Source organism: Genypterus blacodes, unplaced genomic scaffold (genome assembly GCF_046128005.1).
Source record: "Genypterus blacodes isolate CSIRO-AG114 ecotype Tasmania unplaced genomic scaffold, CSIRO-AGI_Gbla_v1 ptg000072l_1, whole genome shotgun sequence".
In the NCBI taxonomy this organism is placed as follows: Eukaryota; Metazoa; Chordata; class Actinopteri; order Ophidiiformes; family Ophidiidae; genus Genypterus; species Genypterus blacodes.
In genome coordinates, this window is record NW_027466882.1 from 3,223,001 (window position 1) to 3,245,184 (window position 22,184).

The 22,184-nt window shown below is 39.9% G+C and overlaps 2 protein-coding genes across 2 annotated transcripts; one reads left to right on the plus strand and one right to left on the minus strand.

The window, feature by feature from the left end:
* The first annotated feature begins 2,165 nt into the window (after positions 1 to 2,165).
* abcf1 (ATP-binding cassette, sub-family F (GCN20), member 1) lies at positions 2,166 to 17,198 on the plus strand. The gene is made up of 23 exons (XM_076157070.1): positions 2,166 to 2,264; positions 2,377 to 2,451; positions 3,067 to 3,184; positions 3,265 to 3,296; positions 3,370 to 3,462; positions 5,973 to 6,044; positions 6,128 to 6,220; positions 6,850 to 6,972; positions 7,145 to 7,245; positions 8,891 to 8,976; positions 9,527 to 9,666; positions 10,744 to 10,892; positions 10,972 to 11,055; positions 11,886 to 12,010; positions 12,755 to 12,867; positions 13,855 to 14,029; positions 14,472 to 14,546; positions 14,852 to 14,922; positions 15,010 to 15,042; positions 15,266 to 15,434; positions 16,340 to 16,404; positions 16,488 to 16,560; positions 16,851 to 17,198. Exons 1-23 carry the CDS (start codon positions 2,181 to 2,183, stop codon positions 17,015 to 17,017), a joined length of 2,316 nt encoding a protein of 771 aa, XP_076013185.1. The 5' UTR covers positions 2,166 to 2,180; the 3' UTR covers positions 17,018 to 17,198.
* Positions 17,199 to 17,250: 52 nt separating this feature from the next.
* On the minus strand, positions 17,251 to 21,824 carry mrps18b (mitochondrial ribosomal protein S18B). Its single transcript, XM_076157071.1, has 7 exons — positions 21,721 to 21,824; positions 20,637 to 20,805; positions 20,449 to 20,546; positions 20,282 to 20,350; positions 18,923 to 18,989; positions 18,742 to 18,801; positions 17,251 to 17,556 (listed from the first exon to the last, which is right to left on the minus strand). Exons 1-7 carry the CDS (start codon positions 21,799 to 21,801, stop codon positions 17,360 to 17,362), a joined length of 741 nt encoding a protein of 246 aa, XP_076013186.1. The 5' UTR covers positions 21,802 to 21,824; the 3' UTR covers positions 17,251 to 17,359.
* Positions 21,825 to 22,184: the final 360 nt, after the last annotated feature.

Below are 22,184 nucleotides of genomic sequence, written 5' to 3' on the forward strand. Positions count from 1 at the left end.
TCTGTTTCTTATGTTTAGTTCGTTAACATTTATTAATTATCAGCATTTGAGTTCTGTCTCATGTGTCGGCGCCTTTCACGGAACTGTTCACGAGTTTTGTTTTCGACATCTACCATCGCTGCGCATACCGTGGTCACTAGATGGGACACCGGAAGTTAGCATTCATCGCCGTCACTACTTTTTGACTGCATGACATGTGTACGGCTGCTTAATTTTACAGGACTGAGACTTTACTGGAGATCGATTTATTGACAGTATTTTAGTAAAGTCGCGCTTCATCAAGTGACATGCCTAAGAAAGTGAAAGAAGAACCAGAATGGGTGGACGATGATGTCTCCCCAACAGCAGGCAAGCTAACATTAGTTAAATGAAAGCTACGCTCAGATCTAGCTCGATAGCCAGCAAGCTAACTACAGTTAGAACTCACAAAGGTTCAAACTGCAGTCAAATCTCCTCTTTGGCAGGTCTGATGTGTATTATCTCACTACATGTTGATAGTGGAGAACATATCGGGAAATCTGACATTGAACCACGAAAGGATTGTTAGAACTTCAGGTCGAACCTCTTTGCAATTGATCTGTTAAATATCTTTTAGAACGGGAAACAAAAAACGTTGTTGGCGTTTTGGGTGTCAGCCTTTACTTAAAATGTACTGGGGCACTTCCTGCATGTGGTCATATGTCAATGAGAACAGGGATCGATATTTACGGAATGATGTACCATGTGTCATTCCAGGGACAATGCATGTCAGGCTGTGTAGTGAATGAAAGCAATGACATTGCACGGAAGCGCAGGTAAAGGATTACGCCTGTCTGACGATACATGACCGCAAGGGTCGAGTGTGATTTGATAACAGCAATACAGGTTATATTAGGTCAAAAACGGTTGGAAACCTGACGGATTCAGAAATAAGCGAGCCCCTCTCAGTTGGCGATATGCGTGATAATGAAAAGGCTTTTTTCGTCTCATGTTGAATATTAATACTTTATAATGGAACCGGCCGAAAAGAGCTCCTGGCCTGCCATGTTGCTGAAAAGAAGAAATATCTGGTGTACATCTGCCTTGGTCCAAATTCTTCCTCTGCTGTTGGGTTTTATGGCGGTTGGCATCCAAATGTGTTGCATTACCGCCATCTCCTGGGCTGTATCTTGTATACAGTGTATCCAATATAATATAGCTGCAGCTCTGGATACTGACAATCACTAGCTGTGCCTGAAAGTCATTAACCAGACATGATGTTTGAAACAGAACAGCGGCCGCACCACTAGCTAGCATACATCCACCAACAACATCATATTTAGTAACGCTTGTTATTATATCCATATGTGAAACAATGCTAATGAGATTAGGATGTGCTGTTGTGCTGTGTGACCAGCCAAGACCAAATGAAAATGAAACAAAACAATTATAAAAAGTGCAGTGGGATAACCATAGTCTGTGATGGAGAAAACTTGCTAATGCACCTACACACACATGCAGACACTGCATTGCGATCAGCTCATTCTGCACGCGCACACAACTGATGAGGTTATTGTTTAAGGATGAGAGGTAACACATCTTCAAGCCTTTACCAGCAAGTCCAGTTGCCTAAGATTAATATTCCTTGGCGACCATGACCTTGATAACTGAAAACCTTCACGTAGTAGAATTTGCGCTGTGTACCTGGGCTAAGGTTTCTGAAAGAGATATTAGCACTGGGTCATCTTCGCAGAATAGCCATTTCATTTCTGAGCCGTAAAGCGTGATGTCCTCTGTTGCATTAATGTTCCAGGATGGTGGCAAGCCTATGTACATATTTAATTCATTCGTTCATTAAGTGCTGGTGATGGGAAGCAGCAATGAAATTAAAGTTCTTAATTTCCAATCTTGCACACCCATGTATGCCAAATTGAATCAAAGGCCTTTATTGAAGGAAGCATTAAGATGTAAATATGATCTGAGTTGCAAAGTTTTGAGGCCAACCTGACTGTTGCTCAGTCACTGTTTGGTGAGAAAGTAACAGTCACATGTTTATATAAGGCCTAAATGCTCACAGAAGACGTGATGGGAATGCAAGGTGTAAGTGCAACCCATTGCCCATGAGTTGTTAGTGCAACTACACCTTTGTCTTTGGTTTCGCTTTTAGTGTTTAGCGTTGTTTATTTAATGAATGTTTGATTGCAGTTGCATACCAGTTACTGATGTTATGTGAAATAACACTGTGTCCTTTACCAACAGAAAAAACAACAAAGAAGGGAAAGAAAGACAAAAAGGGGAAAAAGACTGTGAGTTTTTACAGTGACACTTTTTATTTGCTAAATAATGTAGTGCTTCATTTTTGGTGTTTTCTCTCCTGCATTATTTCATTACATGTGTTGTTTGGACATCTTTCACCAGTTCTTTGAGACGCTTGCCACAGATAACGAGCCTGAAAAAGAAGAGGTTGCAGTGACGGACACACATGGAAAACAGGTAATCACCAAAGTTTGGCAAACAGATACGTAAGTAGCCGGCTGACTTCATAACTACATGCATGTCAGGACACCTAAGGAAATTAACAGCAGCTATGATATTTTGTATGACTCATTAAAATACTTTAGGAAAGAAGAATTCCCAACACCTATCAATAGAAACCAGGTAGGATTTAAAGCAAGTGTGTTATATTGGACTGTAGGCAGGCAAATTTTTAACTATCTGGATAGTTAAAGTGTCAATTCATCATTAGATCCACTAGGGGGCATTAGTGACTATGAGACCCTATTGAAGCTTGGGGAGAAATTGCAGTTTTGTACACACTGTTACTAAAGACACTTACAACACCGAAATTTGTATTTTTAAAAGTCTCACCTTAAATTAGAAAAACAAAGCTTGTCCAGATACAAATAATAATACAACCTCTGCATATTCACAATTTCTGACACATGCTAATCATCATCTAACATTACTTTAATGTTAGCTAAGAGTGTATAATGTGCTATTGAACCAAAAACTGGCCAACAGCGGTCATAGTTATTAAGTAGCAGGCAACCCCAAGTGCATATATCAGATCATCTTCACTGACATTTCCATTTGGCATTGTTGTCTCAGAAAAAGAAGAAAGACAGGCGAAAAGGAAGGGGAGATGTAGAGAAGGATGATGACGCCGACGTGATGTTGAGGCTGAAAAAGCTTTCAGTGCAAGCAAGTGATGAGGAGGATGAGCCAGGTAAGAAATCATTCTCACCTCGCCCTCCTTCATTTCTGCAGCAAAATCATTCAACTTGCTTTGTTTTTTTTCCCCCACAGCCATCAACCCCAATAAAGGAAGAAATAATAAGGTTTGTAAGTTTTGGAATGGTGTGCTTCACTGCCAACCTTCAGCTCTTCTCTAAATGACCTTTGTTTTCTTAGGGTGGAAACATATTTGCTGCTCTCAGCCAGGGCCAAAGTGGGAGTGAGGATGAGGATGGTGATTTGGATGAGGGCGACAAAGCATCAAAAAAGGTATGACATGTTTATTTTATGCATGTAATTAAATGCAAGCAATCTGTCATAAAGTCAGCTTTTGTTTCATTCATTTATTTGATAAAATTCAGAAAACAACTGCTCACCTTAAGTAAAGGGAAAATAATGTGTTTGTCTACTTTTGCCTAAAGGTAAGAAATCTGTTAAAACTTATTTTCTTTCTAAAACCCATTCTAAAAAAAAAACTGCGATCCACAGCATCAGTGTAAACCTTGAGCTGCGCTGTTTAAGGTGTCATTTGCAATAGTGTTAATAAAATTTCCTTATGGCTATCTAACAGTTCATCATACTAGCCATAACAGGTAATTGGTTGTTAATGGACAAGATGCTTTGGCGATCGGTTAAGGAAATGTGTATGCCTAATCGGAACTTTTTCAGGAAAGTGTCATAGATAATGTATATCTATATATTATTTTTTAGGCCTGGAATTGATTTGGGGAAGGGTCAAATATGCCACAGGTGTTATTATAGATGGTAAATGGAATGTCCTTGTATGCTGCTTTTTTATGCTAAGTTATTGAGCGCTTATCATATACCTCACATTCACCCATTCATACACACATTTACACACTAATGACGGGGTGTGCTATGCAGGGAGCCGACCTGCATATCAAGAGCAGTTGTCTCTTGCTCCCTAGGAGGAAATGGAATTGAACCAGAAACTTTCAATCCCGAGACAACAGCGCTCACTGAGAGCCAACCCATCCCCAAATAACAAGTCAAGCTAGAAGTTCTTGTTTGCTATGCTTTCAAGATGACTGGTTTTGCTAGGGTTAAGACTTGCCTACTAGAAGTGACTTCGCCACAATGCTGACAAGTGAAGATAACACCTGCCTGTCAAAAGATATTAAAGGAACTCTTAAATGTCAATCATTGCTAGCATTACTTCTACTGCGCTACCTCCAGCACTAAGGCTGTCAGCAAACACTAATCCGTGGCACACTGCAACACAAAACTGTAACAGTCACATGTTGAGCTGAGTCATTAAGATAATGGAAATGTATAGCTGGTGTATGAAGTTCTTGAAAGCTTTGTGTTTGTGGAAAAGCCAGATGCCACTGTTATCAGTGTTAACAGTAACACTTGTATCAATGAATTGTGAATTAATAGGATATAATATCAATATGTAATTGACATAATATCAATTCTAGCATTAACTGCTGCTCATAATACAGTATACTTCCAGTAGTAGAAGTAAATAAGTCAGAGAAATGCAAAGGTGACTACTTAATAGGACCAATTAACTCAATGAAATAATAAATTGAGTAATTATGAATGAAAATGGAACTATGAACTCTACATATGTGATGAGAGGGAGCACAGTGATTTCAGTGAGTTAATTGCAAATGCTTAGTGAGATGCAGAACGAGATTCATTTGATTTTCAAAAGAAGTATTGGTAAAATGTTTGACTGACTTTGCTTACTTTGACATCAGATGTGAAACTGACAGGCTGCATCTGAATAGGGGGTAGAGAAAATGGATGAGGGTGGAAAGAGGGTGTCACAACATCTAACGCAGGGGTCTCCAACCTTTTTGTCTCTGGGAGAAATATGGAGTCTGGCCCACGACTTAGTCCCAGTTTTTTATTTTGGCCCACTGCGTATTTGAGTTTGACACCCCTGCATTATTCGTAACATTTGTCCACGTGGCTGATTCTCCACCAAAACCAGTTGAATAAGCGTCTTTTGTGCGAACATTTACAAAATGTTGATATCCAACACTCGCATATTGTATCAAAATGCACTTCAATTCAGCAACATGAGCTTCTTTTTTTCTGTATACATTTTCAGTGTCAAGCTCACACTAATAAACTCACATCATATTAATCTTGTAAAAAACAAAACAATGTTATTACTTATTTTACTATTTTACCAATACTATACCTTTCATATTTCACATTTGTCTGTCCACATATAACTGGAAAACGTTGCATTTATAAAATTATAGAACTACAATAAAGAAGACTTTTATTTTTGTTGGGGGAATACTACCAACAGAACTGAACTGTGAAGTTCACAACACCTTACAAACCAAAAAAAGTGTGCATACTCCATGTAACAGGCCAGGATGATGTGATTAATTGAGACGTGTGAATGCATTAATAGGGGTATGCCACCTCTGTGTGTATTTTTTTCACGGGCAGACTTGTGTAAAAGTATCACGGCGCCGTATCATGGCTACCCTGCGCTGACCCCTCTGTAAAAAAAAAAGCATGTGTGTGTAAGAGGGGCACGAAAGACAAATTTCAGATTGCCGTGTTTGCATGTGTGATTAGACCCAATGAAGATTCTATTCTATTCTCTTGCCTCATATTAAAACAGGTCATGTATACTTGGGAGTATTGATTCACTCTGTGTTTACCACTCAAGCACATTTTTTGCCTTTTATTGCATTCAGGAGAAATGCACTGTTAAAAGTATTGAGTGCTTTTAAACATACTGAGTAACAGCATTTTAAAGGTGTAATCATGAATCTCTTTCCCTGTAGATGGGGAAACCTGCTGAACCATCACACGTCAATAAAGAAGATGACAGTGATGATGATGATGACACTATGAAGGTTTGTTTTTCATCCCTTAAGCAATCTCTCCTGGTCGTTGTTTTCAAGCTAATTTATATCAGAATGTCTCTGGCTGCAAATAGAGTGCGGAGGATGTCATCGCAGAGGAGGCCAAGCAGCAAGATGACCCGTCTGCACAACTTAGCAAAAAGGAGAAGAAAAAGAAAAAGAAACAGGTAATTACTATTTATATTAATTCATTGCTATTTACTTAACTGTTGAAACCCTTAAATTGGCACACCTGCATTTTGGGGGTCTGCTCCTATTCTCCTCCCCCTTTAGAAGTTGGCAAGCTTTGTCAGACTGGATGAAGAGGGTCACTGCATCACCATTTCAAGTTTGTCCCTACGGGTTTTCCGGGTCTTGAAGTCCAGGGCACACTGCTTTTTGAAGTTGAAAAAATGTTTTGTCTTTGGGAAAAGCGTGATGTCAAACCTATTTTTCCTAGCCAATCACCACAACTGGAACCAGAAACAATAATAGTCACAACTGTGGTAAATGTTGAGGAGTGGATAGTATAGGGAAAGGTTGATTAGTGGCCCTAAAGCCTGTCCAAGTCCCTGGGGAAAACATGAGGCTCAATATTAAGACCGCGTCACAAGCTCAAAAGGAGATATTTGCATGAGTTTGGTGTTGAATAATCACTATGATTCTTCAACAATATCTCCATTTGAGCTTGTCCGGGTGTTCTTATTTAACTGTATAGCTTAACATTTGTGACATGTTCAATGTTTTCAAGTAGAGCAAGATATTTATAATAATCTACGTCCATGTTCTGAGATTTCTTTTTTGTATGTTATCACAGATGGAGTATGAGCGCCAGGTTGCCAGTATTCGCGCCCAGAATGCCTTAGAAGGAGATTTCTCCATTTCCCAAGCGGAAATGTCTTCCAGACAAGCCATGCTAGAGAATGCTTCGGATATCAAGGTCAGCTACTTCACTATCACCTCAATGAATGATGCTTACAATGCAGTATTCACAGGATTTACGACTGCGATTGACAATTTATAGTTAAGCTGATTAGAATCGAGAAGTGAAAATGTTGACAGGTTGATGTGTGTCTGTTGGTGAAGATCAGTGTCCCTCTTATCCCCCGCAGCTGGAGAGGTTTAGCATATCTGCTCATGGGAAGGAGCTTTTCATCAATGCTGACCTCCTGATTGTTGCGGGAAGAAGATACGGCCTGGTTGGACCAAATGGGTAAATCCTTTTCTGTATCTGTGATCTATGTTGTTGATTAACGTCAATAGAACATTGTCGTCATGTAATTTGTCTTCAGCAGTTGATAGCTGATGCTATGCCAGGCTAACTTTTGCAGTCTTCTTCATGGCAAAGGTGACAACCGGGCAGAAACATTTTGCATACTTGAAGCAAGACAGCACCTCGAATTCTGTCTCACAACTACAGTTGTGGTCAAAAGTTTACATACACAAGTTTACAATAATTTCTACAACTCTTTATTTTGCTGTGATTGAAGCAAAAACATCTTTGTCCCATTTATTATGGATCTACTGAAACTGTGACCAAATCTGCTGAGTCAAAAATATACAAACAGCAATGGTTACATGTCCCATGGCCTTTTTCACCTCAATAAGATGTTTTTGGGAGCCATCCACAAGCTTCTGGCTAGTGTCTGATTGAGTCTTTGACCACTCCTCTGGACAGAATTGGTGCAGCTAAATTTGTTGGCTTTTTGACATGGACTTGTTTGTTCAGAATTGTCCACATGTTCTCGATGGGATTTAAATCAGGACTTTGGGGAGGCCATTCTAAAACCTTAATTCAGGCCTGATGTAGCCATTTCTTTACCACTATTGATGTGTGTTTGGGGTCATTGTCCTGTTGGAACACCCAACGTGTACCCAAGACCCAACCTTCTTGCTGTTGATTTTTATATTCTCCTGAAAGAATTTGGAGGTTATCCTCCTTCTGCATTATTCCATTCACTTTCTGTAAAGCAGCAGTCTCATTGGCAGCAAAACAGGCCCAGAGCATAATACTACCACCACCATGCTTGACGGTAGGCACGGTGTTCTTGATGTTAAAGGCCTAACCTTCTCTCCTCCAAACATATTTCTGGTCATTGTGGCCAAACAGCTCAATGTTTGTTTCATCTAACCACAGAACTTTCTCGGTTCTCGGTTGACTCTCCTGACCAATTTTCTCCCAGCAGCAGGGATAGCTTGCGTTTTCTTCCTGATCGTAGCAATGACACAACTGTGCCATGCATTTTATACTTACAATTGTTTGCACAGTGGCTCCAAGTGACTCTCCTGAATTATTCAAGTCAATGATGCACTTTTTCAGATCCGTGCAGAGCTCCTTTGACTTGACCAAGCCCATGTCGAAGTCCTTTTCAGAAAGCCAACAAATTTAGCTGATCTGCATCGATACTGTCAAGAGAAGTGGTAAAAAATTCAACCAGACGCTTGCCAGAAGCTTGTGGATGGCCACCAAAAGCACCTAATTGAGGTGAAAATGGCCAAGGGACATGTAACCAAATATTAGCATTGCTGTACATGTATGCCAAGCATACATGTTCTTGTGTATTTTTAAGGTTTTACCACAATGTTTGACCACAGCACTCTCTCTCTTTCTCTTTCAAAAAAAAAAGTGTAATGAAACCACACTTTTTAAGTTTGAGTTTAGCAGTATACACATAATCAGATAACACAGCATTTCCGTACATCTTAATGTCTCCAAAGTTGCATAAATGCCCCACGTCTATCCAATGAACAGGTTTTGTCAATATCACATCACCAGTGGCCAATAAGGCATGTATTAGCATGTATTGATTAATATTCACCTAAACATCGGTGCAAAATATTTTTCCTTCTTTTTTCAGTAAAGGGAAGACGACATTGCTGAAACACATTGCTAACAGAGCGCTCAGTATTCCCCCCAACATTGATGTGTTGCTGTGTGAACAAGGTAAGTGATCTGTCTGGATGTGCTCCATTTAATTTCCTTACCTCCCATTGTTATTATTAATTCGCTTACCAGGACCATAGCTTTTTGAATGGACCATTAAGGAACAGTTCACAAGTTATGCTTGCCACATTAAAAACTAAATGTATGTTTGGGATTCGCAGTATTCCAGTACAGTACAGAACATTCACTGTATTATGCTGCAATGACGTTTTCTTTTAGTTTTCTTTTATATTTCCCTACAGTGACAGTGATCTGTTCTGTATACCTCCACACTATTCTCTGCTATGTATCTGCCATGTCACGGTACAAAGACAGACGTTTCACAGTCAAATGTCAGAATAAAAACACTTTCTGAGGCGAGGATGAACATATCTCACTGAATGCATAACTTCCTCCAGAGTAGCTTTTGTTTAGCACAGGGTCCATAAGGGTCAATTGAAATGCCTACAGACCTGGTAAAAGAATGCCAGATATTGTATCTCCAAAATGCTTTTGTAAGTTTTAACTTTAAATATGCCTTCATACCATCCTTTGCGTTTGTGCTGCTTAGAGGTGGTGGCAGACGACACACCGGCAGTGCAGGCTGTACTAAAGGCAGACACCCGGCGTCTGAAGCTTTTGGATGAAGCGAAGCAGCTCCAGACACAGCTGGAGAAAGGAGATGACAGTGTGGCAGAGAGGCTGGGGAAGGTATGCCGCTGAGAGAGTGTGTACATCGTTTCCTTTGGTAGAGTGAAATTCAAAAAGTCAAAATTACTACTGTTTGAAATAGGTTTCTACTGCTTCCTCAGAACCAAGGTGTGTGTGTGTGTGTGTGTGTGTGTGTGTGTGTGTGTGTGTGTGTGTGTGTGTGTGTGTGTGTGTGTGTGTGTGTGTGTGTGTGTGTGTGTGTGTGTGTGTGTGTGTGTGTGTGTGTGTGTGTGTGTGTGTGTCAGTTATAACACAGAACTTATATATTTTATAGACAATCCTACATTTCGCAGATAATACATCATACCCAAAACAATGTTCAATTTCTGATTATCAACTGTTGACAAACTGCGAAACCCAAAAAGAGCGGTTCATGCCGAACTTCTTTCACCAATCAGATGACAGTAGAGAAAAACCTAACAAAGTCAGTAACATATCTGACCTATCTCTGCCCCCCACATTGTTACACCACCACCACTTCATCTACCACCTTTATTGATGTAGAAGAGATGATACAGCAACTTAACAACTCCACTTGCTCCCTTGACCCCTTAGCATAAAACTGTCACTATCACTGTCTGTCACACGTTTTGAATATTGTTAGAGGGGAAGACTCCTGATTGTAGAGAAGTGTCTACAATCAGGAGTCTTCCCCTCTTCCCTCAAGCATTCTATTGTTACACTATTCAACTAAGACCCATCTGTGATAAGCAACTATACACCAATCTCCAATTTTACTAAGGATTTTTAACTGCTGCAGACCATCCTGCCAAAAAGTTTGGTTTGGAAAAAAAATTATACCGGATTTAGGGTTAACTGGGTGATTTATCATCTCGTGCCACATTTACCTTTACTACTTTACTGCTCCATTATGAAGCATGTGAAAAGGTAACGGCCAGTGACCTTTTATCTCCATTAATGCACCCGTTTTTCCATTTGTCCTCAAGATTCCAAGTCATAGGTTTGCTATGAAATTAATCATGCAAACCCATGCACCTTGAACCATAACTTAAAAATAGCAGCATCCATATGAGCTCGGACCACCTGTTGTGATGTCATTGACTGTTGTGTCTTCAGGTATATGATGAACTGAGAGCAATCGGTGCTGCGGCCGCTGAGGCCAAAGCACGAAGGATTCTGGCTGGTCTGTCCTTCACTCCAGAGATGCAGAACCGACCCACCAAGAAATTCTCCGGAGGATGGAGAATGAGAGTGTCTCTGGCCAGGTGCACCTTAATAAATGATGTCACATAATGATTTTCTGCTTCAGTGACTTCCTGCTCACACTTCAATCTATACCCATAGAGCTCTGTTTATGGAGCCCACCCTACTGATGCTAGACGAGCCCACCAACCATCTGGACTTGAATGCTGTCATCTGGCTCAACAAGTAAAATGCATTGCTTTTTGTACTGTTTTCATTATTCAGTAACTAAGGTAGCTGTTTTCTGACTGGTTAGATAGTTACACAACAGTTTCAAAGACCTAAGTGGCAAAAGGGTGCCATGTGCAAACAACGGTTGTAGAGGGACAGATATGCGTCGTCTTTCGTTCCTCTCAGCAATGCTTTGTACAGTAAAGAGCATCAAAACATCTGATTGGTTTACTTGACCTGCAAAATAGGGCAGGAAACACAGGAAAACCAAGAAATTACAGGAGGCATGCTTTATTGTACTTTTTTATTATCCCACTGGAAGTTCCTATTGCACACCTGGCCATTGGTAGAGGGGGAATCTCTCTTGGTATTGCCTCTCATGAGGTTTTTCCTTACCCATTAAGGTTTTCTCAGGAGTTTTCCTTCGTCTTCCTAGAGAGCATTGGGCAGGGTCAAAAAATTTCCTGATGATGTGGGCCTGTTAAGCCCTCTTTTTTTTCAATTGTCATGCAAACGTCAATTCACAAGCTGTTGAAATTTGTCTTGCGCACGTCCCCTCCTTCATACCCTTTGAGACCTTTTATGTGATATTGGGCTATAGAAAAAAAAGTTGATTTGACTTGATGGAGAAGTATGACAGATCATTCTAGACCTAGTAGGGTCTTAATGAGGCTCTTTGATTGACCCACCAATATAAAAACCCTGCATGTCACAAGACTAATTCAATTCGTTCAATAAAAACGTATCAAGTTATTTAGCCTATTCATAATGTTTAGCATTAGAAGTTTTCATTCAAAAGACATTGTGCAAATGTTTCAGATGTTATCCCTCTTTTCTAATTACAGCTACCTTCAAGGCTGGAAGAAGACTCTTCTCATAGTTTCGCATGACCAGAGTTTCCTTGATGATGTGTGCACAGATATCGTCCACCTTGACAACGAGAAACTATACTACTACAGGGGCAACTACCGTAGGTATCCTCTTAGAGGTGCAGCATACAGTTAGGTCCATAAGTATTGACACCATTTTCACAATTTTGGCTCCGTACACCACCACAATGGACTAGAAATGAAACAGTCAAGATATGCTCTATGTGCATTCTTTCAGCTTTATTTTTAGGGTACTTTCATCCAAATCAGGTGAACGGTGTAGGAATTACAGCAATTTATTTATGTGCGTCCTAAGTGACCAAAAGTAATTGGACAAACAGCCAATCAAAGATGAAAGTGTCACTTTTAATAATTAGTTGCAAATCCTTTGCAGTCAATGACCTGGACAGTCTGGAACCCATAGACATCACCAGACGTTGGGTTTCGTCCCAGGTGATGCTCTGCCAGGCCTCTACAGCAACTGTCTTCAGTTTCTGCTTGTTCTTATAATAAGATGAGATAAGAAAAAAGTTATTATCACGAGGGAAATTACCGTGCAACAGTTATACTACAGTGGAGAATGAAACAAAGAATCACCTCTATTGCAAAAAAAAAGACAAGAGGTAGATATATTGTCTTATGGCCACAGGAAGGAAGGATTTCCTTACTGGTGCTTTTGGTGTTTTTCCTTACTGGTGCTAGGTAAGACTTACTCTTAACTCAAACCTTGTTGAGTTCGATAACATTATTCACAATTTAATTTACAACTACAAGGGCCAGAGGAGTAAAAGTTGGTGTAATCGCAAATATGAGAATTGCATACATCTTTTCTGTTGTTCTCATAGTGGCTTTCAAGAAGATGTACGTGCAGAAGCAGAAAGAACTCCAGAAACAGTACGACAAGCAGGAGAAGAAACTCAAAGAACTGAAAGCTGGTGGCAAGTCAACCAAACAGGCTGTGAGTACCCTCAGGCCAGAAGTGATGTACAGTATGGATTGTAGTAGTCGGTGTTGCTGTTGTTTCATTGCTAGCTAGCTACATGTTGTGAATTCAATGGCAACTGGAAAGCAGCAAGTCTATGGGCCCCCACACCCATCTTTCTGGGCCCCCCACACCCAGAAAGATGGGTAGTCGGAGCACAGTAGAGAGCATGTACGCCAAGTGATATAAGAAAGTAAGAGAGACTAGTAGCAGCACTAGACATCCTCTGACCTACACCCACATTACCACTGACCAACTAAGGATAACCTAAGGCTAAGCTGAGCCTAACTATGTCGAAACTAAATTTAGGCTAGCTAATCACTCTTCTACACATCTCCTGTTTTCACATCCTGTTTATTTGCAGTTTAGTGATGTTTGGGTGCGTTAATGGTCGGGATTTACAAATTGCATAAGTTTCGTCCCTTTAATGAGCACAGGTTCGAAGTTTGTGCTGCGATTGAACACATAACTTTGGTTGACGGGGGGGCGCGCTTCGAAATTTGCGCGCGTGATCTGTCGGCCTGACAGGGGGATTATAATCACATTATAATTATTTATACGACGTCATCGAAAGAGTGTCTCGCGGGCCAGAGGTTCCCCACCCCTGCACTAGTGGGTCGCAGGGTTGCTGGAGCCAATCCCAGCTGTTGACGGGCGAGGGCGGGGTACACCCTGGACAGGTCGCCAGTCCATCCCAGGGCACACATAGACACACAATCTAAGTACAATTTGGAGTCACCAAATTAATCTGCATGTCTTTGGACTGTGGGAGGAAGCCGGAGTACCCGGAGAGAACCCACGCACCTTTATTATGCCATATTGAGGAGGAATCCAAAAATGACGGAGGGTACAGGTGGTTGTTATGATTCTAGACCTAAGGCAGATGCATTTACATATTTCAAGTGTTTTTCCTAAATGGATACCAAATAAGAAAATGCATAACCTTTTTGATTTTCCCCACAGGAGAAGCAGACTAAGGAAGCTCTGACCAGGAAGCAACAGAAAGGCAAGAAAAAGAGCGGTCAGGATGAGGAGAGCCACGAAGCCCCAGATTTACTGAAGAGGCCCAAAGAATACACCGTCAAGTTCACTTTCCCCAACCCACCTCCACTCTCACCACCTATACTGGGACTACACAGTAAGATAAACAGCAGTCTGTGGCAGTGTCTGGAAGTGCATTACACTATTATCTCAGTTAAAGTGTTTGTTGGTTGAGGTATGCTGACAGCATTAGGAACAGATGTATAAAACTAAAATGGGTAGGTGAAGAGTGAGGGAGAAAGGCAACATAGTAACTGTCAATCAGATATAAACTAATGTATTCGCATTTAGCAAAAATGTAACCAATAAAATACAACACACGCTACTTCAAATATCTTGATCATGTAATAGTTTTAAGTGAGCTAACTGAACACTATCAGACAGTTAAAGTGATATTATCAACTTTTGAAGTCAGTGGTGACAAAATGGGTCATTCATGCTGGACAAAACAAGCAAATTTGGTTCACAATAAATGTTGTCTACATCATAATGCATGGAAGTCCAATAAGCCAGATTTGTTATGTTTGTCCCTGCTGCAGGTGTTGACTTTGGTTTTCAAGGTCAGAAACCTCTCTTCAAGACTGTAGACTTTGGAATTGATATGGACTCCAGGAGTAAGTACTCTGCATTAACTGCATTAAGTTGGGTTATATGTATATGCTGTGTATGTGTGTGTATAAGTACATCTATAGTGTGTCATTGAAGTCTACCTGTTACTTTAATCTGTACCTCAGCAGGGTGTGTTAAACATGTTAATGCAATGAAAAACAAATCATTTGAAGAATTGTTTCCAGATTCAACTATTACGCTTTAACTTGATCAGTTGTGAACAGCTGAAACAATAACATAAAACATCATTCCTTGATTCAATTGTTATACTACAGCTAACCAGTTTTTTTTTCTTTCTATCCTCCCCAAGTTTGCATAGTGGGACCCAATGGTGTGGGAAAGAGTACCCTACTGCTGCTGCTCACTGGGAAGTTGAATCCAGTAAGTGAGTAGATGTGCTACAAGAGTCAGTTTGACAACATGTATGCATTTTGGAATGAGCTAGATGGGTTTCCTTTCACCTTTCAGACCAAAGGTGAAATGAGGAAGAATCATCGTCTGGTGAGTAACTGAACTTTAATTTTGAGTCCAAAATATTATAAACCAGAGCCAGAGGAAGCATACAAAATTTTAGCCATGTCCTTAATTAATCATCATCCTGTAACAATTAATTAATGGATGTGGCCACTATTTGTGTATTTGAATATTAAAATAAGCTGAATGCAAGATCATTTACATGATTGACTCTCTGAAAGTTTGACTTGTGTATTTTTTTTGTCTGCAGAAAGTGGGATTCTTCAACCAACAGTATGCTGATCAGCTTAACATGGAGGAAACTCCCACAGAGTACCTGATGAGGAACTTTAACCTGCCCTACCAGGACAGCAGGAAGTGCCTTGGACGTTTTGGCCTGGAGAGCCATGCACATACAATTCAGATCTCCAAGCTCTCTGGTAGTTCAAGTTTCAAGTTTATTTGTCATATGTATTATATTATATATATGTAGTTCACACAGGGTTCACAATGCAATGAAATGCTTTTGATGAGGAGAGACCGGGTCAGCTCAGCAGTAGAAGCGCAAAAAGAAAAACAACAATAAGATAACAATAGTAACACTAACAAATGTGTTTTTCATTATACTATTATAATTATAACTTCTATGTATATATATATTTATATATATACTGTATATATTTATAATAAATTAATAAATGTTAATAATAGTAATACGGTATAGATAATGACACAGAATAAGTGGCAGTGCGTTTTGTAAACTTAAAGTAATAACTATATAAAACAAAAGAAAAAAAGTGATACAAAATAACTTGCAATACGGTTCTAGAATGGGTAGGAGAATATGTTGAAGTGCAGATAGCAGGTTATCAGGTTTATGGTGTAAGTTCAAGAGTTGATGAGCCTGATGTCCCGGTGTTAGAAACTGTCCTGTTGGTGCGTGCAACCATGCTCCTGTAACGTCTGCCCGGCGGTAACAGGCAGAATGGTCTGCGTGCTCGGTGGCTGCGGTCCTATAGGATGTTGTGTGCCTTCCGCAGGCACCGCTGGAGGTAAGTGTCTTGAATGGCCGGGAGGCTAGTGCCGGTGATTTGCTCTGCCACCCCCATCACCCCCTACAGTGATTTGTGGCGGTGGGCAGAACAGTTCCTGTACCAGACCGTGCTCTCAGTGGTGCCCTTGTAGAAGATTTTAAGGATAGTGGCATTCATGCCCAACTTCCTCAGTCTTCTCAGGAAATTGAGCCACTGGCGGGCCTTCTTAACCAATGTGTGTGTGTGTGTGGTGTCCAGGAGAGCTCCTATGTGATGTGCACTAATATGCTTTTTGGATTTCTCTTCAACAGGGGGTCAGAAAGCCAGAGTGGTTTTTGCTGAACTTTCATGCAGGCAACCTGATGTACTTATTTTGGTAAGTGCTGGCAAGCCTCGTCTATATCCTAATATGCTCAACTGAAGACAATCTGTGGTTGATTGACTTTATTTTTCTAATAGGATGAACCAACAAACAACTTGGACATAGAGTCGATTGATGCTTTGTTCGAGGCCATCAATGATTACAAAGGAGGTATGCAGATAAACAGCTTATACACCCTTGCTCAAATTTGCTCATGACCAGCTTACTTCTATTACAGATAACTTTTTGGGAATTAGATTCACAGTACAACAGTCACAATTTATCATTTGGTGACAATACTTGAAGGATTGTGCTACAGGCTGCTAAAAGGCAAGCCTGGTATGGACATTAGTGGAATGTGCTGCTTGTTGTAGAATCCATTCTTACTACTTCATGCTATGGTAATCTTTTCACTTTGGGTTTTTATTTGCTTTGTAATATACTGTTCTCTTCCCGGTCAGCTGTGATTATTGTGAGTCACGATGCCAGACTCATCACGGAGACTCAGTGCCAACTGTGGGTAGTTGAGGACTGTTCAGTCAACCAGATAGATGGAGACTTTGATGACTATAAGCGGGAAGTACTGGAGTCTCTGGGAGAGACGATCATCAACAAGGCCAATGAGTGATGTGACAAAGGCCCAGCGTTGCATCAAATGCTCACAATCTGGACGGGTTGGCTACAACTAACATGAACAACAATGGGATAACAATGGCAATATTAATCCTATTTCCATGGAGAGAAAATGTCTTGTATGGTCAGGTCAAGATCTACCAAAGTCAAACCAATAAAAAATAGATGAATTTTCACATTGTGATTTCTTGTGAAATTTGAACAGAGCCTAAATAAAGAACACAGACATTCCAGTACACACCATTTATTGCAAATCACTTATCAGGTTTCGATGAAACGACTTCACTGTTTGGTCATGAAGAGGCTACATAGCATAGCTGCCGAGTGATCTGCCACACTAACTTAAAAAAGCCTTATACATCTTCCTTACTTTGGCCACTTCTTTTTCATCTGGCGTTATTTTGTTGTACCATTTATACCAGGGGTCACCAGAGGTCAGGCATGAGGGAGGTGGTGTTGACCCCACAGCATTGTGAGAATTGGAGTAGTCTTCTCCTGACAATTCCACATAAGGAATCTGGAAGGGAAGTAAGCCTGAAAGAAGAAAAATATATTTTTTAAGTTAGCTACTGTGCCAGGAAGATCTGAAATTACTACTTGTCCACCACAACTATTTGTTTTAATATACTATGTTTGTTTAGCCTGACATGAAGGAGCATCTAACCCAACTTTGATAATATAACCAGCATGGCATTTCATGTCTTCAAATCATACCATGGTAGTCCAAATATGCCTTTTCTCGGATAGATTTCATATAGATTCTGAATTGTGAACGCAGTGGGGTTTGAGGGGAAATAAATTCTTTAATCTTGGGATGGGCTTTCAAAAACAAATTGATTGTGTCATTAGTGATGGACCATTGGCAGAGCTCAGTCATAAGATATTTGAACCGATTAAAACTGGGGCAAGTATCTAAAGTAGTAAAGAAGGTGAAGCTTCTTGGAGAAGACGCAAGGAAGCAAAAGAGCCTTTGCAAGGTCTATGCCACAGGTGTCAAACTCAAGGCCCCACAAAATCTATGCTGCTTTCAGGCGTACATTGTCCATCAACTACATTTACCACAACGCATGTCAATTGTGTAACCTGCGAAGTGACGGCATCCCGCCACACAATGCAACATTTTGCCTTTTACTTCTCTTATTATAATTTCTTTTTGATTTTCTGTCCATAAAGCAAGCACATATTCTCATTTCTCTCCTGTATTTTTGTCTCCTGTATTCTAGATCTTGACGAGTATATAAAAGTTTATATACCTTATTATTGTTCATTGTCGAAATTGGACTTGTTTTACTTAAATTTCAGGTTCATAATATGCTGGAAAAATAGGTTTAGGGTATGGAGAGCACCAGCACGCCCAAACACACACACGGTTATGCCATTTCATGAATGACATGTATCGTTTTTCGAACCCAGGCAGAGAGATGGCGACAGAGAGTCATAAAGAAACACAAAGATATGTATGGTGATACTCTCTCTCCCTCTGTAAGCACACACACTTTTCACTTGAGGATGTAAATTTGTAACGTCTATTGCTTCATGTACAGAGTTTAAGTGCAGAAGCATTATAAATGAAATGTATCTTTTTTACTAAAGTCACACCAGCACAAGACATCCCAAAAATATTTTTGATTGAATTGTGGGAATGTTTCTGTCTTATAATAAATAGAAAATGCTCAACCATGCACTCTTCTATAAATGCTTTGTGTGTGTGTAACATACCATGGTCTTGTGCCGTGTTGATTGCCTCATACATCTTCTTCTGCTGCTTCTGACACACACCTGTAATCAGAAGAGAACCAAGAGAACATGTGCTACCTGCATAAATATCAACATACACTCACTTGAACGATATGTATGACAGCCATATGAAAATATCTGAACACACAGATGGTAATCTTACCTGTTTGGGAGGGATCATATACCGTTCCAGTGTGAGGACTAATGAACTGCTGCAATAATTTAACATTCTGCAAAAAAATCAACATACATTTGATAAGCATAAGAGAGGAAATGAGCTCAACCAACATCACCACATCACTATAAAAATAAGTCTATCTTGCTTACTAAATAAATGCATTAATATAACCGAAACCTGGGGTAAAAGCAGTGGCAGATTTTTGTATTGACTTACATGTCAGGTAAGTTAGTCATGAAACACACCGTTACACAACATTTAGTGCCTGTTTCAGTCTGATGGTGAATTCAATATCAAATCTGTGTAATGCTTTAAACTCAAATACCAATACCTCTCAATCAATCAATATCTTTGATAGAAATCCACACTGCTGATGTTTTGATCTTTACAACATGGGACACTGGTTCTCTAAACAGTGGGAAAACTATATGAATGAGCATCAATTATGACTATGCTTAGTGAATTGCGGTAATGTAATGGGATTTTTCATCGATTGCTCCCTTTGCTGACAGTGCCAAACAAAATCGCTCTACAGTTTACAGCTTAACAGTAACAGCACAATACAACACACGGTCATGCAAAGAAAGATGCAAAACACATTACAATGTATGTACATTGAATTGAATTTGGTAGGGATAGTGAGAGCATAATTTGGGAGCAATCATAGTAAATCCCCTGCCTCCAATGGATGCGTAAAACATGACAATTAGCAGATCTAAATGTTCTATCATGACAGCGAATAATGTGACCAAGGGGAAGCATATGGATAATGAAGAGCAATGGGCCTGGACGGTAAGAGGCAAGCCATAGATTTGTACTGCTGGATGGAAATGCACTGTTGTCGGTCAAAGAGGTAGAAGGTAAACCAGGAAAGAGCAGTGCTGCTGATGCCAAGGGCGGAGAGGCATGTGATAAGTAAACTTCTATTACTCACTTTTGATGCTCTATCCGAAAGGTGCCTTGAGATAACTTTTGTTTGTTTGTATGACTTCTAGGTTATACCTACCACCCAACACCTATTATAGGTGAAATACCATTCTAGCTTTTCTATGATCAAAGCAATAGTGAAGCATCTGTGTGTATGTACAGTCACACAGGCAGTCATAGCAACATAATGTCCCACATACAGTCCACCATAGTGTTCAAACCTTTAGCTGGGATTCTCAATCACAATAATTGGCATATTTTTGTCAAATGTGTTTCCCCTCATTAGATCATATTTAACTCCAGAGAAAGAGCTAGTTAGTCAAATGAGCTGATGTGGTGATTGGTTAGAGTACAAGCCTCAGGAATCCTAAACCCTGTTATAACAAGACTGAGAAACAAGTAACTAAATGATTATACCTGGGGATGGATGATCACATTTGGATCCCGACAAATTGGACAAGGGTTTCCAGAGATCTTGTCTCCTCTCTACAAAAACAATTATAAAAGGGTTAAGGTTTAAATGACAGATTTATGCATTGGACCAGTTTTAGGCATGTTAGTTGCATCACAAATCCAGATTTTACAATGCATGTCTTGCGTGTCTTCTGTGGTGGAATGCCTCCTTTGTGATTCCTCCTGTAGCCTGCCCATACGGGATTAGTCCCATACCGCTCAATGTACTCTGTGGGAGGGAAAGGGATCTATAAGTAAGTACACCTACACATACACCTAACACTAAGTAATCTTATCATATTTTTCTTATATTACATACCTTCACTCTCCAAATAATCCTCGGGTCTATCCTTGTAACGGGCAAGACCGTCGGCAGTCTGAGCAGCATATGCTTCCTTTAGTGATGCAGCTTTGAGGAATAAGTGCCGTGTCAACACAAATGGCGAGAACCTGGGACTAGCCATCACAGGGAGTCTCTGTAGAGAGGACTGACAACACAAACAAAAACTTGCACTACCTATGGAATCATCACAGCACTTGGACAACATAGAAATACTCTGCTCATATGTAAATGTAAATGTGCCAGGCTGATACTAAAGGCAGATTGTGATTTCAGGCAGTCAAAAATAAAAACTGAGCAATGTGGAGAAGTTCTCAGTTGTGAATGAAAAGACTGCTGTATGTGACGCGTCTGCTGATGGTGTATTGTGTAAACTTGCAACTGCATATTTTGGCATGAATCAACCTTGATATCATACAGTCTGATAGGCACACCCCCTACACAGAGCACTGTAGAGCTTCAGTCAAGTTTGGAACCCATCAATCACCGCCATTGTTGCGGAACAAACACTAATGTACACAAATTCCACTTGCATGCAGTGATAACTATAAGAAAATGTCTACTACAGCACAACACCCTCATTAAACAGAAGCAACCTCGACCCAGACCAGATTTGCCAACTACTGGACCTGTGCCTGCATACGACTTACTGCCAATATTAATTTTGCAAATAACAAATAAATTTGATCATCTGCTTCTTTAAATAAATGCAAATTTTAAATCATTTATCACTTTCGTTATAGATTTTTGGATAACGTTTAATTGTGAACGCAATGCCAGTGCATTTAGTAACAATTCATGATCCATACACAAGGTCTTTTGAGCATATGATATCATCAAAGGCATCAAATGTTTGCAGAATCTAGTAAATAATTGGCCACGAAGAAAAAACAAACAGACACTGTATCTGGAAAACATACGTATAAACCAAACTATTGTCCGTTGCCATATACATTGCAAAAGAATCTGTGAGAAACAAGCGGTCCTTCTGTCTACTCCAACATATGAACGCAGCCACACGAAATGAACACAACAGACGCTGACGATCACAGAATAAAAGTACCTGGAATTGTCGAAGCGGTAGGAAACTGAATTGCGATAGACGAACATATGCCTTTCCAAAGCATTGCACGGTCGCCGCCATCTTTGATATCTTATTAGAGGTGAAAGGTGAAAGGTCAGTAATGGTCATATTTACTTGATATTATTGCATGTTAACTATATGAGAGTCTTGAATAATTTAAAGTAATCAGTTTACAATTTGATTTATCTCCTCCGTGTATTGATTTTTTTACGCAATCTGTCTATCTTTTTATTTCAATATATTCGTATTCATTTATACAGTAATTACAGTCATGATGTATTGTTTTTGTATTGTATTGTTTTTTACATAAAGTGAATGATCTGCTTCGAACTAGTAGTATTTGTTAGTGTGTGCCTTAAGAAAAGTTCGTTTGGAATTTAAATAAAGTTGTACATTTAAAAAAAAACAACAACTGACGATGCGTTAGCGCTGCGCCATTCCCC